This window comes from Convolutriloba macropyga, chromosome 1 (genome assembly GCF_964194025.1).
Source record: "Convolutriloba macropyga chromosome 1, txConMacr16.3, whole genome shotgun sequence".
Lineage (NCBI taxonomy): Eukaryota > Metazoa > Xenacoelomorpha > Acoela > Convolutidae > Convolutriloba > Convolutriloba macropyga.
This window is the reverse complement of record NC_134468.1, coordinates 44151951-44166757: the sequence shown is the minus strand read 5'-3', so window position 1 is coordinate 44166757 and position 14807 is coordinate 44151951. Positions and strand designations below refer to the sequence as shown.

Sequence of the window (14807 nt, the reverse complement as noted above, 5' to 3'; positions counted from 1 at the left end):
TGATATGTTCTATATTAAAATCAAAGGTTAACAAACTATCAATCCACCTTGCTAATCGACTCTTATGTGATTTATTTGAACGATGAGATCTTAAAACTGAAAGAAGTGATCTATGATCTGTCAAGACTGTAAAATTTTTTCCAAAAAGGTAATATTTAAAATATTCGATGGCCCAAACCACACCAAGTAATTCTAATTCCTTAATACTGTAACGTTTTTCGTTGCTATTGATTAAACGAGATGCAAAAGCCACCGTTTTCCACCCTTCACAGTCCAGTTGCTCTAGTGCGGCGCCTAAACCCTGACAAGAGGCATCGCATTTGACTCGCGTTTCCAATGTCGGATTGAAATGAGTATTTTCCGTAGCATTTGCAATTGTAGTTTTAATTTTTTCAAAATGAGTTTGGTGATTTTCGGACCAAATAAGTTTTTCATTTTTCTTCAATAAAGGCCGAAGAGGGTGACAAAATTCTGCCAGATTGGGGATAAATCTGCATAAATGGTGAGCACTACCTAGAAATGACCATAGTTATTTCAGTGTTTTCGGAGCCTTGATTTCTGCTATAGCTGCCGTTTTTGATTCTATAGGCTTAGCACCATTTTTGGAGAATTTAAAACCAAAACAGTTTATCTGGCGTTTTGCAAAATGGCATTTGCTCAAGTTTATTTTTAGATTATCAGCATCAAGTTTTTGTAAGCATTTCTAGACGTATTTGATATGCGATTCCCTACTACTTTTGCTAACCACAATTATGTCGTCAAGGAAACAAAAAGTATTGGTTAAACCAAACAATGTGTAATCCATGGCCTTCTGAAACTCTGCCGGCATATCCGTAAGGCCGCAAACTCCAGTTTTAAAACGAAACGTACCAGTAGAGTTACCGCAATTTATATTAAAATTACAATGACGAGAAGTATCCGGATGCAACTTTAGTTGGCTATACGCAAATTTTGAGTCAATTGTTGAAAAATAAACATTATCACCTTGATTGGAATCGTTGATGTGTTGTGAAATAGAATCGATAAGACTATCTATGTTCAGCAATTGGTACTTTTTTTATGGATTGCTTTATTCAAGACTTTTCAACCAAGAGCTAATTTAAAAGATTTGTCTTTCTTAACCGTGATGACGATTGGAGAAATTAAATTTTTTATCTGAGCATTCCTGGAGTTTTTCGAGTCCTTGATCTGAAAGTTTCTTCAATTCATCAGATACTTTGTTTACCAAAAATATAGGAACAAGACGACCTTTTTGGTGAGTTGGGGTATAATTTTTATGAATTTTTAAGCGAACTGTATGTAATTTGGTCTTAACAATTCTGGAGATTAAGTCAGGAAAATCGGTTGCAATTTATTTTTTGATTGGACAGTGTTCTTGTTCTGTCTGTTTAACTTTTTGTGGACTATCAGATTGTTCAATTGAAAGTCCGAGGGCTGGGAACAATTCTATACCCAACAGTGAACGATGACCGTCTGGCACTACTTGAATTTCAGTTGGATTCGCGTACCAATTATTGCTTCGAGATGACGTTTGTAGTGTGCCTAGCGTTTGAATTAGTTCATTACAGAAAGTTTTCAATTGCATGGGAGCCACCTCGCGTATCAACTTCGAATTTGGGTCTTAGGAAATTATGGAATTTGCCAGCGTTTCATTTATTATCGTGCAAACGCTACCCGAATCCACAAAAACATTTGTTGCTGTATTTCCGAATACCACAGGAAAGATTGATTGCTTCTATAAGGGTTGTAGAATCCACTGAAGATACTGAGGCAACGCAATTATCTTCATCCGATGAATAGTTGGATTCCGAATCAGAGTCAAAATTAGCCAAAATTCGATTAACATGATCAATTTGACAAAATGATCTTTTTCGACATTGTTGACCCGCGGTTTAGGTTTTGGATATAAACTGGGATCCGTAGGCTTTCGACAAACCTTCCCGAAATGATTTTCAATGCCACAATTATTGCATTTCTTTCCACGTGCAGGGCATTTGTTAAAATGTTCCGAATACCAATTCAATCCACAAAAATGGCAAGTTGTAGGTTTTTTCCGTGCAGTGGAATTCATGTTTGAGTAGGGAGTAGCATTTGCAATGCGCATCCGTTGTACTTGATGACTGTGGAATTGAGTTCGGATTTACTCGCGTTCATTTTAAGTTGATAAAGAGTGCCCATTTCAAGTTTTGTTGCGATTGTCAAAGCTTTTTCGAGTTCCACCGTTTCTTTGAAAAGCTCTTTTTGAATATCTTCACTTTGCATGTTTGCAATAAAAACATCTCTGATATTGGTATCTCCCTTTTCTCCCAGGTCAAAATTTTTGTTCTTTAAGATGACCATAGAATTTTTCAATTGCTTCACTTTTTGGTGGTTTTTGCGTTAGAAGGGGATATCGATGGAAAATTATATTATGAATTCGAATGAAAGTTTTGTTTAGAATATCTCAAAGATTTCTTGTTGAAACTTCATCTAAATTAACCGTCAAATTATTCGAATTGAAAACCCGTCGTCCTTTTGTTTCGAGACTCAAATACATGCTTTCAAATCACAAATTTTTCAAGGTTTGTCTCCGCATAGCACGCCTATAGCTTCAATACATATACAGTGGTTTTTCCACACTGTCTTTGCTTGTTGTTTACGGGTACGTCTATTTCGTTCCAATTGCGTCGTAGGACTTCAAACGCGTCTTCGTACACGGGTTCAGGGGGTAGAACAACATGTTCTGTAGGGTCGGCCAAGAGAAGATCCACTGCGATCCCTTCGCGAGCAAGAATCGCAAGATTGAGTTGTGTCCTCCAATTCTCCCAGCGAAGAGGGGGTTCTAGAGTTGCTTTCTCCCAAAAGGGTTGAATTCCGAGTGGAGATTTGCCACTGTCCTTTAGTGATGACTGCGCCATGCTATATCTGAGAATAGCTAATTGAACTGTATTTTTATTGCAAATAAGTTGTCTTAAATTTACAGAGGAATAGCGGAGCGAATCCGTGTTTATGCGAGTTTTACTTAATTTACTAAATGGAATCGCAAGGCGAATCCAGTCTAAGTTTATCTTATGTATTTGAAGAGCGATCGCAGAGACAACTTGAATTCAGAAGATTAATCGAGATCATGATTACGAGAATATAAATAGTGTGAACAATCTATGAAATAATTTATTAGACTAGCGGGAGTATTTTTATATGTGAATAATAAAAGTCATCATAACATTAGTTATAAAATGCAAGATATAAATATTAAAAAAGAGGGTAATTTATAATTTAGTACACATATGAGTTTTTATAAGAGAATACAAATAGTGTGAACAATCTGTGAAATAATTCGGTAGACTAGCGGGAATATTTTCATATGTGAATAATAAAAGTCATCATAACCTTAGTTATAAAATGCATGATATAAATAACAAAAATAGAGGGTAACCTATAATTTAGTACACATATGAGTTTCGATATATACTTATGTATCCATAGGTATCACATAGGCCGTTTATCGTAACTGCAAAATCCTTGTCATAAACATTAGTGACTGTTGATTTCTGAATTGGTTTGCACAGAAGATAATCTACAGGCTTTTTTTACCCCTCCGAAATATGATCAAAATTAAAATCAAATGGTAAACAACTATTTACCCAACGAGTCAAGCTACTTTTATTGGATTCATTTGAACTTTGATTTCTCATTATTGATGATAATGTTCGATGATCTGCGATGACAGTAAATTTTTACCCATCTACTCCGAGAAGTATTAAATCAATAACGGTACACCGTTTTTCTTTTTTGTTAAGGAAACGTGAAGCAAGTTTGACGGTTTTTTTTAACCAAACATGTGTTCGTTGCTCTAATGCTGCGTCTAAACCTGTGTAAGACGCATTGCGTTTGATACGCGTTCAGAAATTGGATTTTTAGCTCCTGTTTTTTTGTTGCCAGCGCTATTTGATTTTTTATGTGTTAGAAAACTATATCATGTGAACTTGTCCGATTAAACTTTGTTAAATTTTAAGCAAAGATGACATCATTGAGAGAAACTTAGAACAAGCTTTTAAACACTGAACCTTGGAATGATCTTATTTGCTTTCTTATTTCAGTTGTAAATTTCAAATATTGTTGATGTTTTAATTTTTTGCGGTCAGACATCAGTTTGTTTGTTTTTTATTTCAGAGCCATTCAATTTCAATTTTAGCGAATTGACAGTTAGGCATGATCATCCGTCAATTAATTTGTCGCTTTATTCAAGTCATCTATAGACGAAGTTTAGAGGACAATGTTGTGTCAACACCTAACTAATATGATATCATCCAGAGATCAGAGGTTATTTCTAAGTCCAATTATTGTATATTTCATTGCTTTTCAGAATGCTGACGGCATCTCATTGAGTGCATAATAACCAGTTTTCGTTCTATAAGTACATTTCTCCATTTATATTACTGAAGTTACAATGGCGAGAAGCTTTTGGGTCTAAATTGAGTTGGTTGTTTGCTTATTTTAAACACAGTATGGTTATATATGCAGGTTTTCTAATTGAAATTTTGCAAAGATATTTTGTTTTCGATTGTATCGATTAAGTTGTCAATGTTGGGAAATTGATGCCTATTTTTTGTTTTGACTGTTTCTGATTTTGGCTTGAAAATTTTCCAAGTGCAAATTTTACCGACTTATCTCATTTGATTGAAAAAGAAACGATAGAAGGAATAGAATTTATGTCAGAACAGCTACATAATTCATAACCAAATTTTGAAGGTTTATCGGTACTGTTCGATGTGTTGACGATATGTGTTTTGAGTTTTCCAATACCCGAAATAAGTGCGAGAAAAAAATGCTATGTTTGTTCTGTCATTGGACGTTGATGTTGATTAATGTTATTGATTAAATTTGCTTGATTGAGTGCAATCATGTCTCTACTATTGAGTGGACAATAGGCGTCTTCGACCAAATCGATACTGAAATTTTCAGTTGCCCATTCTCAACAAATTACTCTGTAATGATTGTTCCAATGGTCTTAATTGTTTCAATAGGATGGGTATTCAAATTTTTCGAAGCTGGGAGAGTTGACCAATATCTTTGTTCGTCATTATTCCTGACGGCGTGGGCCAAACTCTCATTTTTGATATTCAAACTTTTACCAAATCCACTAATAATTTTGCGCAAAACTTTACGGGAAGATTCTTGAGATGAACACGTTCTGCCTCTCTCATATTTGTGCAAATAGAAACTGGTGCGACACTGTAATCATCTGTGTCGTCACAGTCCGAGCTATAATTTAAATCATAGACGTTATGTTGTTTATCCGGGGGTCAATCTGGTTCAATTGTTTTTCTTTAATTGTGGACGCAATGTCAGATTGAGGACTATTTACACTGTTAATTCGGCGTTTCAGTTTCTAGTTTGTCCCTTTAGTTGTTCCGCAAACTTTCGAAAATTGGTTCAAGAATGATTACAATGTTTTCATCGAGTCGGGAATGACTGTCGGTGATCAAATGACAAATTTTTCTGTAATTAGGACAATTCGGTTGTCTCTGTCCTTTATTATGTCTGTTTAATTGAAAATTGGGTGGATAGGTGTTGCGATTCCGTTGAAAATTATTCACTGCTACATTTGAGGTAATATTGTTGCGTAATGAAACGTTGGGTGTCCTTTTTATCAAAACTTGAATTTCGAGACGTATTCTAAAACTTAATGATATCTCGAGTGCCCGTCTCGGAGCAATAAATTCATTTTAAAACTTCAATTTGGATCTCTCCATTAAACTTGTTTTCAATGGAGACATCACGGACGATGAGTTCCGAGCGGCATACCAAGTCACAAGTAAGTTACCAGTCAAATAATGATCCATTACAAATTTCACAGGTTCACTTTTTAAGTGTTTCTGACAAAATATCCAGCTGTCAAATGTTATTATACGTTGCTTGATGAAAATTGAATAAAAAGGGTCCCGAGTTTATCACTTTTTCCTCTGTCTATTACTGATAATTTTTTTTCTGGGAGCAGAAAACCCTCTTTCGTTCAGCTCCGGGGCAGAGATATTGAGACCATCTGGCTGTCACACACTTTCAACAGTCTACCTCCACATTGAATCCCAGCAGTTTTGATTTTTTGGCACTCATTGAGCCATTTGACTTTCAATTATTCTTTCGAATCCTGCGGTCTGTTTTGCTTTATGCTGTGCTGTTTTCAAAGCCATCATAGATGGATTCCAGAGCAAGGTTGACTCTATCGGGAGCTTTTCAGAGAAATTTTCTACTGCCAAAGGTTGCTCTGGTGTTGGTTTGACCTAGAACGGCTCAATGCCAAGCAATACTCCTTCTTGTGATACTCAATACAATGGGTATATCAATAATAGAGCAAATGTGTTTCTCTTATCTCAGTTGAACTCGTATATGTATAGCGATTGCAGGCCGGATTTGAAGTTTGTTTAGTTATTAGATTTATTTTCTCGCTATCTCGTTGATGATGTAAATAAAAAAAGGAACCATTGTTAAATCCTTTGAATATGAACTATAAAATACAGAACATAGTTTAAAGGCAATATAGTGTTAAGAAGTATAAATGAAACAAACGTCACATATTGTGAAAGTCTAAAATTGTATTAATTTTAAAATGTGCTAAAATATCGACAAATTAAGAGAGATGAATTATAATTGAGAAAAATTTTTAAAAAATACTAATTCTACAATTAACATTTTCGAGAAAAAAAATTTTAAAAAATGCTAATCCTCCAATTATTATTTCATAGAAGACTAAATGACGCCCTAAAACTAAATCAAATTAAAATTGAACTTGAAAAATTTGAGATTAGGATTCAATTCAGTAACCGTTGGGTCTTTTAGAAACTCATTCCAGAAATGTTTTTTTTATTGTAGTTTTGAGAGCCCGCTTTTTAGGGATATTCCGCCTCACGGTGAGAGGCAAATCGTTGCCAGCCAATTGTTTTTTTTTGAAAAACAGTGTTGCATTATATTTGTTTTTTGGTTTGCTCCAAATGACAGCTTGTTTGTACGGTCATTCATTTTCGCACTTAGGGTGGCTAACTTGAGTTCATCGAAAGCTGGTAGATCTGCTTTTAGAAGCTTTATAAAATATATAATAACCCGATATTTTATGAGGTATTCTACTGGTAAGATTTTGTGTTTGATCTTGAGATCAGTGGTCCTCTCAAATTTGCTTCTATTGAAACATGCCTTTAATCCCCAGTTCAGTTGTTTATTTAGAGTGACTCGAAGTGATTTTTTAAGACCCGAGAACAGAACAATTGGGCAATGCAGATGACTTAAAACAAGAGCGTTCAGTAAGGCAGATCTAGTTTTTTCTGGAAACATATTTTTGATGGACTTAATGACCTTTATGCCAACAGCCATTTTTCTTAGTACATTTTTTCTTTCTTCATCGAAAGAAAGATTACAGTCAATATGAACTCCCAAGTATTTCAAAACTTTTTTTCTCGAGAACTGTACATCCGTTAACAATTATTTCTTCGATTTTGTTCCTTTTAGGGGTTCCAAAAGTAATGAATTTGGTTTTGCTTTCATTTACATTTAACTCATTTTTTCTCAAAAAAAAGAGAATGAGATTAACAATAATTTTTTCAAGATGTAGCTTTGATTCAGAAATTGTTTTTCCACTACAAAAGATAGAGTATCATCAGCGTACTGGATAATATTAGAATTCACATCAGTATCATCTTTCATATCATTTACATATATGTTGAAAAGCAGTGGGCCTAGCACAGTACCTTGTGGTACTCCACGGTTAAGTGCTATCCAAATTGATTCATACTTCGAGAATTTGACTTTTTGCACACGGTTTTCTAGATAAGATTTTAGAAGTGTATTTGCTTGTTCACTAAAACCTAAAAGCTTAGTTTTGCGCAGAAGAGTAGGATGTGATATCGAATCAAAAGCTTTTGATAGATCTAAAAAAGCTCCTAAGACGACGTTTTTTTATTGAGATCATATCTGATTTTTTCAGTGCAATATAAAAGAGCATCTGTAGAGGAAACTTTTTCTGTTTCCAAACTGTGTCGTTGCAAGCAACTTATTCTTTTCTAAATAAGCTAATATTTGACCTCGAAGAAGGTTTTCGAAAATTTTAGCTAGAGCTCCAGTAAGCGAAATTGCTCGATAAATTACCGGATCGTCAGGATCATCTTTTTTGAAAAGAGGCAACACGTGGGAACGCTTAAGGTTGTCCGGAAAACGTTGTTCAGTTTAGAATTGGTTAAACAAAAAACAGAGAGGTTCAGCTATATGTTCTTTTGCATCTTTTAAAGCCCAAGCTGGAATGAGTGATGGGCCCAACGGTTTTTTAACATTTAAATTGTTGAATACCTCCTTGGTTTTCGTATACCTAAATATAAATTTGTTACTGTGGCGTGCCGGATTATTACAAAATTGATACTGTTCTTTTTTTACCAAAATATTTACCTAACGCTGAAAATTTAAAATTAATAGTTGAGAAGATTGGCAATATCATTTCCGTTGGTCAAAACCGTTCTAAAACTGTTTTTGAGTCTTGGTATTTCTGTCTGTGTTTTTTTCATTTTCCTCACAAAACATTTTTGTTGTTATTTTTTGTGTCTTTGCAAACTTTTATACTGTATTTTTTGATATCCATTGTTGATGTAGCGTTAGTTTAGGCTTGTCATGGCGTATGAAGACGGTCTTTTGTGGAGCATGCTTTTTAATTACCGTTTCCAATGACGAACAAAAGTTCTTATACATGATTTCAGGATCTTCTGATAAATAAAATGATCTCCAATTTATCTTTCAAACATCTAGGGAAAAAGCATTTTTAGAGTAGTTTGTTTTATCAAACACAATTTTTTTGATAGCTTCTTTTTTATTTTTAACGGTTTCACCAATTAAAGTAAGCGTGGCTAAGTGATCACTTTTTAGAATCGAGTCTAGTGTCTGGGAACTGAAAAAATTTTCACATATAACATAGTCTGCTAGCGACTTCGTTCTTGATGTTTCTCTTGTTGCTAAAGTTGTATTTGAATTCAGTAAACCGTACGGCAAGATCAGAGTTTTTAGGAGATTTCTTTTATTGCAATTAAAGCAAGTAAGATTGTAGTCACCTAGTAGACAATTTTTTCATATTCAGTCGTTGCTCTATCTAAATTCAGGGCTAGCTCTTCCAAAAACAAATTTATTAGTTGTTTTTTTTTGGACAGTAAGCCAAATTTATTAACGCGGGCTTTTAATTTATTTTACACTCTACCCAAACACTTTCAAAATGGTCTTTTGACATTGTCTCTAGATCATTTCCTGCTTTTGGATGAAATTTTTCAGGAACGAACAAAAGAATACCACCGCCTTTATTTTTCTCTTGAAGATCAGAACGTCGGTCGCATCTGAAGGACACTAAGTATTCTGAATGTATCGGCCAAAACGGAATATCATTAACTGATTTCAACCACGTTTCAGAGAAGCCCGAAATACAATTGTCACCTAGGTCAGATAGAAAATTCTTAAGGAGCAACCTTTGTCCAAGCACGCTTTGACAATTTTGATGTAGAAACTTTTCTTGATCGTTGTATTTTTTCATTGAGGTGGTAAACTACGTGTAATTGAGAGGTGGCCCTGGGTTTAATTCTTCGTCACCTGACAAGAACAAAAGAAATCTAATGACAACCAAGGAGTAAAGAAAATTCGTTAACAGGCAGGTAAAAATGATCTTCTTTTTTGGATACGCATTATTATTAGACAGCACGATGACATCCTGTCAGGATTTATTGGTGTAGTAGTGAAAACCCAGTTCCTTTTTGATGTGATTACACACAAAATAAGAAGCAAAATAAAGTGGAACTGAAGCTTCATTTTGAGACAATAAAAATAAAAAGACAAATGAAACTCAGAATATTCAGCAAAACAATTATCTCGACTATTATTGACCTCTCATATAATTGTAACTCTGTCTCCAATGATTGCGGTATTTTGGGTATTGGTTTGGATTACGTTGGTGGTTATTCAGAGCTATTAAATTATTGACTGTGGGAAGCAACTGAGAAAGCACACATTTTTTTTTTTAAAAAAGGGACACCTTGTTTGTAATGGAAATGCAAATCATCATAATACAAACTATCATAGCTTGGCATGGCTTTCATGAGGTCGTACACATTTGCAACTTTATAATTTTCATATGGAGTCGCAATGCGATTGCAAATGAATGGGATCCAGACTCAGACGAATTGAAAAAGATAATCATGTATTATCAGTCTATGAAAATGGGCAGAGTATGTATGATTAAGTGGTTTCTTCTCAGACAGACGCAAATCTAATGGGTGAGAACAACTAATTGTTTCATGTATTACCCGTGGACAAGTGCAAATATAAATAGTTCAATTTAATTTGGTCAAAAGCTCTGCTTCATTACCACAAGACTGAATACCACTTAAATGGAAACTATCAATAATTAAGCGCGGATATGAAATTTTTCAGGTCTCCAATTAAAATAAAAGAAATATGAAAAAACTTTGAAAAAAGACACCACCTCAAAATAATTTGGTATAATATGAGTTATTTGTGACTGTAGAGATGATGATTGAGACCAAATCTAGCCTTAATATTGATGGATAGTTAGCTATTTAAATTAGCGAAAAAATAGCATTTTTTAAAATTCCAGAACACTCATAGTAAGCGGAAGTAAAACTAGCCTTCTTTCCGAGTTAACGAAGATTGTGCGAGAAGATTTTATTGTTGTACTTTTAGCAATTTTAAGCAGGGATGGCTAAAGAAGCATATTTGGCGCCTTGAAGAAGCCAGAACTTAAAAAAAGCTCAAATATGGGATCAAATAGTTCAGCAACCCAATTCAGTTTATCTTTAATGCTAGAACCAATAACAAGGTCATTAGCTGTTTTTGAAATATTTTAGCAAAATTGACAAAAGATTGGACTCATGATGCGTTTCGATTCACATATCTTTGTTTTTAAGTTCCAATTGGAACTGGAAAAGGCTGGAATCTATTTATATTCGATGTTGCATTATCATTGGCTTAACAACATCAACACAAGCTTGAGACTTTAACTGTGCTCAGCTCATTAATATACTATACAACATGCCTTTTAAATTTAAAAATTAAATGGAAGCTTGGCAATCTGAACCAAAAAAGTATGACCGCAGAAATGGCACAATTTGGGTGAACATTTGTAAAAAAAAACAAATATTTCAAAGCCTACGTAAAAATGCCGCAAAATATCTTCAAGCTTCCGCCTCAATATTCTAATGATGATATCTCGCTTTTTGGAACAGTAACTGCAATGATTGGGACTAAATTAGATCTCATGTTGAGAAACCTGATGGAATGCAGAAACTTGACACCCCCCCCGGCAGCGATTTCTACGTAGAAAATGACGTATTAACTATCAACTTATTTGAAATAATTTTCGTTTTGGTTTCAGTCCTTTGTCGACTTCTACGAGGACTGGAGTAAATCAATTGGTCTGCAGAGTTCAATGTCTCTCATTGGCATGACCCTAGCTGTCCTCATGACCCTACGACAACTCATCACCCAGTGAGGCTTAAAAGGGTTAAAGGGAGGGAGAAGTGCACCTGAACGCATTCAGGGAAAAAATAAGGGAAGTGAACTACAAAACTTCGAATAATATGGACCAATAATTTGTTTTGTGAACAACCCAAGTTTATCCTTGAAAAAGGGCACCATTTCGAGATTCGATGTTTGACCGAATACCTTCCGAAATTTTGGTTTCCTGGGTTGCACTCCGATTATTTCAACACTATCATTTCACCCCAATTTAAATTCTTTATGTAATCGGTACTATTAACTTTGAGAAAATAATCAGTTAGACATGTCTCAACAGACCGTGGGAGTTGATATGAAACTATCAAAACCGAACATGGGATTAAATTATCCGCTTAGTTATAAGAAAACATGCTTGTATTGTCGACTGCTAATTTGAGGGCTGAAATGACAGAGATGAAATGATGTGGGGTTAAGATATTCGGGGGTAAGTGAACGGGGGTGAAAAGAAATAGAACCGCATCCAATATGTCGAGATTCAGAAATAACAGTATGTTTAAAGTTTAAACAAAAGTAAAAATGGGGGGGGGGGGGGTGGGGTGCCAAGCTAAGCGGGGGAGGGGCGCTAGCAGAAAAGATCCCAGAAATCTTGTGGAACATTATTACATTTTAAGGTAATTTGGATTGCAGTAGACAATTGTCATGCTCATGCAAAGAAGCATCCGAATTTGATCATTAGTTTACTTATGTATTGAGAAACAAAATTTTTGATTAATTTGCCCTTAATGGTGAGACCTTAGACCCATCTCTGCTGCATGACATTTTTTTAAATTCTCACTACTAAAACACGAAAATGTAATAACGATTTATTCAAGTGTAAGTCTTGAGTATTCAAATTTAACTGATGCATTTTATATTGACTGCTTTTATGTCACTCTCTTATAATGGTGATTAACTTTTATACAAGACAATATCTTAACTTTAATCTATATATTTCAACATATCACCGCAGAGCCTGCACCAAATTGCAAAAATAAAATAGTTTCTTGAGGTCTATAAATAATACTTACCTAAATTATAGAGCTAATTTTGAACAAGAACACCAATCTTTCAGAAGTTATATTCGCAAAACTTTTAATACATCAGTAATACTTATACTTATCTAATAGTATAAAAGCATAAAATGAAAAGAGTTCTCAATGTATTTTGTGCTTTTTATTAATTCAAAGACTGCCGAAACTTCTCAAATTTAACAGCTTCAAACTCTCATCAGTAAATGGAAATAAATAAAACAAAATGCACACACAGTATGTTTTCCCGTTTATTAACATAGGGTGTCATTTTTAGTTGCAATTGAAGGCAAATTTTCCATTGCAACTCGGTGCCGCTCTGCAGTGAGATGAATCACAACTTAAATTTTCTACTTGAAGCCAATACTGTTTAATTACTATAACTAATGATGAAATGAAAAAGAAAATGATATGTAATGGCGCTATGGAACGTACAATGGAATTGATAGTAATAATGAACTAATTAAATTTAATAATCGTTATCGTTGTGAATCATTACATCATTGAAGCCAGGACGGGTGTCACGAAGCCAAGTAAGAGATTGCACGTTGCAGTGAATTCAGAAGATGACCCAGTCAATAATGCCTCCGGTTATCTTCGATTGCGAATAACGATTTGATGAGCGGGCGCCAAACAACAACAACTAAATAGCAAAGACTTTTCCTAAGCTCTGGACAAATAACCTAATATAGATATATATATATATATATATATATATATATATATATATATATATATATATATATATATGACTTAATTTTAATGTTAGTTTGATTTTATAAGTGAATATTAGACCACAAGCATATAAGCACGGTTTATCAGAACTCTACAAATTAATTAATCGCCCTAATTGTACTCTAATGAATTTGTCGACCTCTAAGAGGTGGATTTTGATTAGGGTACAGACAAGATACAAAATTTTAACACTCTATCTTCGTTACTTTAGTTCAGAGAAGAAATCTTGACTGTGAAACTTCAAAAATTTGTCATTAACTTTGGCTGCCTAAATATATGTTATGTGACTTGTCCTGAGAACCTCTTGCGTTTATCGAGAGCTACACACAGATTAGGGATGATTAGCTAGAATTAGAGAGTGATTTTTAGAGAGTCATGTAAACTTGCTCACAGCACGAATCTTGCAAGTTTAAAAATCCAGAAAGTTCATGTAGGTGAACTTCTGACTTTGTTGACAAGTCGTAAACAATTGATAATGCAGACTTTCGATATCATAAATCTCTGGCTTGAGTGGTTTTAATAAAACTCTTAATTGCAAATTTTTTTAAAGCAATACAAATAAGGAAATTGATGCTCGTGACTCATTGACTAATGACTCATTTTATGATCTTTCCAATTCGCAACGAAGTCTATTGAATTTTTAACTGAGACCTGCAGGAAATTTGTCTGTTTTCTGTTGCCCAAATAATCTTTGCTTAAAAAATGATTTTAATGCAGTCTTTTGGCGTGATGCACTGCTAATTGTTATGAAAGAGAAGAAATTGCAATGTGGGCTCTTAAATGACGGGGAACATTGCATAAAAATTTTAATCAACTTTTTTTTGCAAACCTTATTGAACTGTTAATCTATTGGTAAAAGACAGATAGTCTTATGTATTAGATTTGTAAATCAGCAGACGTAAAAAATGTTGGTACTTATGAAAATATTGCAGGATTTTTAACCAATTTGGTTGACTGTACGTCATTCACTCACTGGCTTCTCGGGATCTTCTCCACCAAAAAATAAATTTTGCAAAACAATGAAAGCTTTGTTAATTTTTTGCTTCGAGAGATGGTCCTATTTTAAAACTGTTTTGTTTGGAAGATACAGAAGTTATTGCTTGAACATTTATTCAGTTATGTTTCTTTGGATAAGTGATTTAAAAAAAGAAAACTGTTAAATGTGCCAATTTCAGCCCTCCTCCGCCCGTAATTTTGGACCCCATAATCCAAAGCTCCATCCCGCCCCCTCGTCCTGTCCCCCTTTCGTCTAATTCCATCCCTAACCTCGCACGCTTGACCTCCCCAGAGGCCATACCACGTTATGCTAGCATCATTAATCACCAGCTAGCTACTTTAGAATGGAACCACTCGCCAGTTGCTTTAAAGCATTTGGCCCGATGTTTGTGGGTTGAATAATTTATCTTCACAACTTCCTTAGAAGTTGTGAACGGATCCAAAAATTTTGTTCAAACTTTCCGTCTTTAGAGCTAACCAGTCGAATGATTTTTGCAGCTAAATTTTTACGACCAGAAAACAAAGAAAAAAAAACTC

The 14807-nt window shown here is 34.4% G+C and overlaps 1 protein-coding gene across 1 annotated transcript in view; it reads left to right on the top strand.

The window, feature by feature from the left end:
• Nucleotides 1-11741, top strand: part of LOC142339379 (uncharacterized) — a 105375-nt gene extending 93634 nt beyond the window's left edge. Inside the window, exon 5 of the mRNA XM_075389415.1 lies at nt 11390-11741. Within this exon, the coding sequence (XP_075245530.1) occupies nt 11390-11506 (117 nt within the window). The 3' untranslated portion in view covers nt 11507-11741. The remainder of the gene's footprint in view (nt 1-11389) is intronic.
• The last annotated feature ends 3066 nt before the right edge of the window (nt 11742-14807 follow it).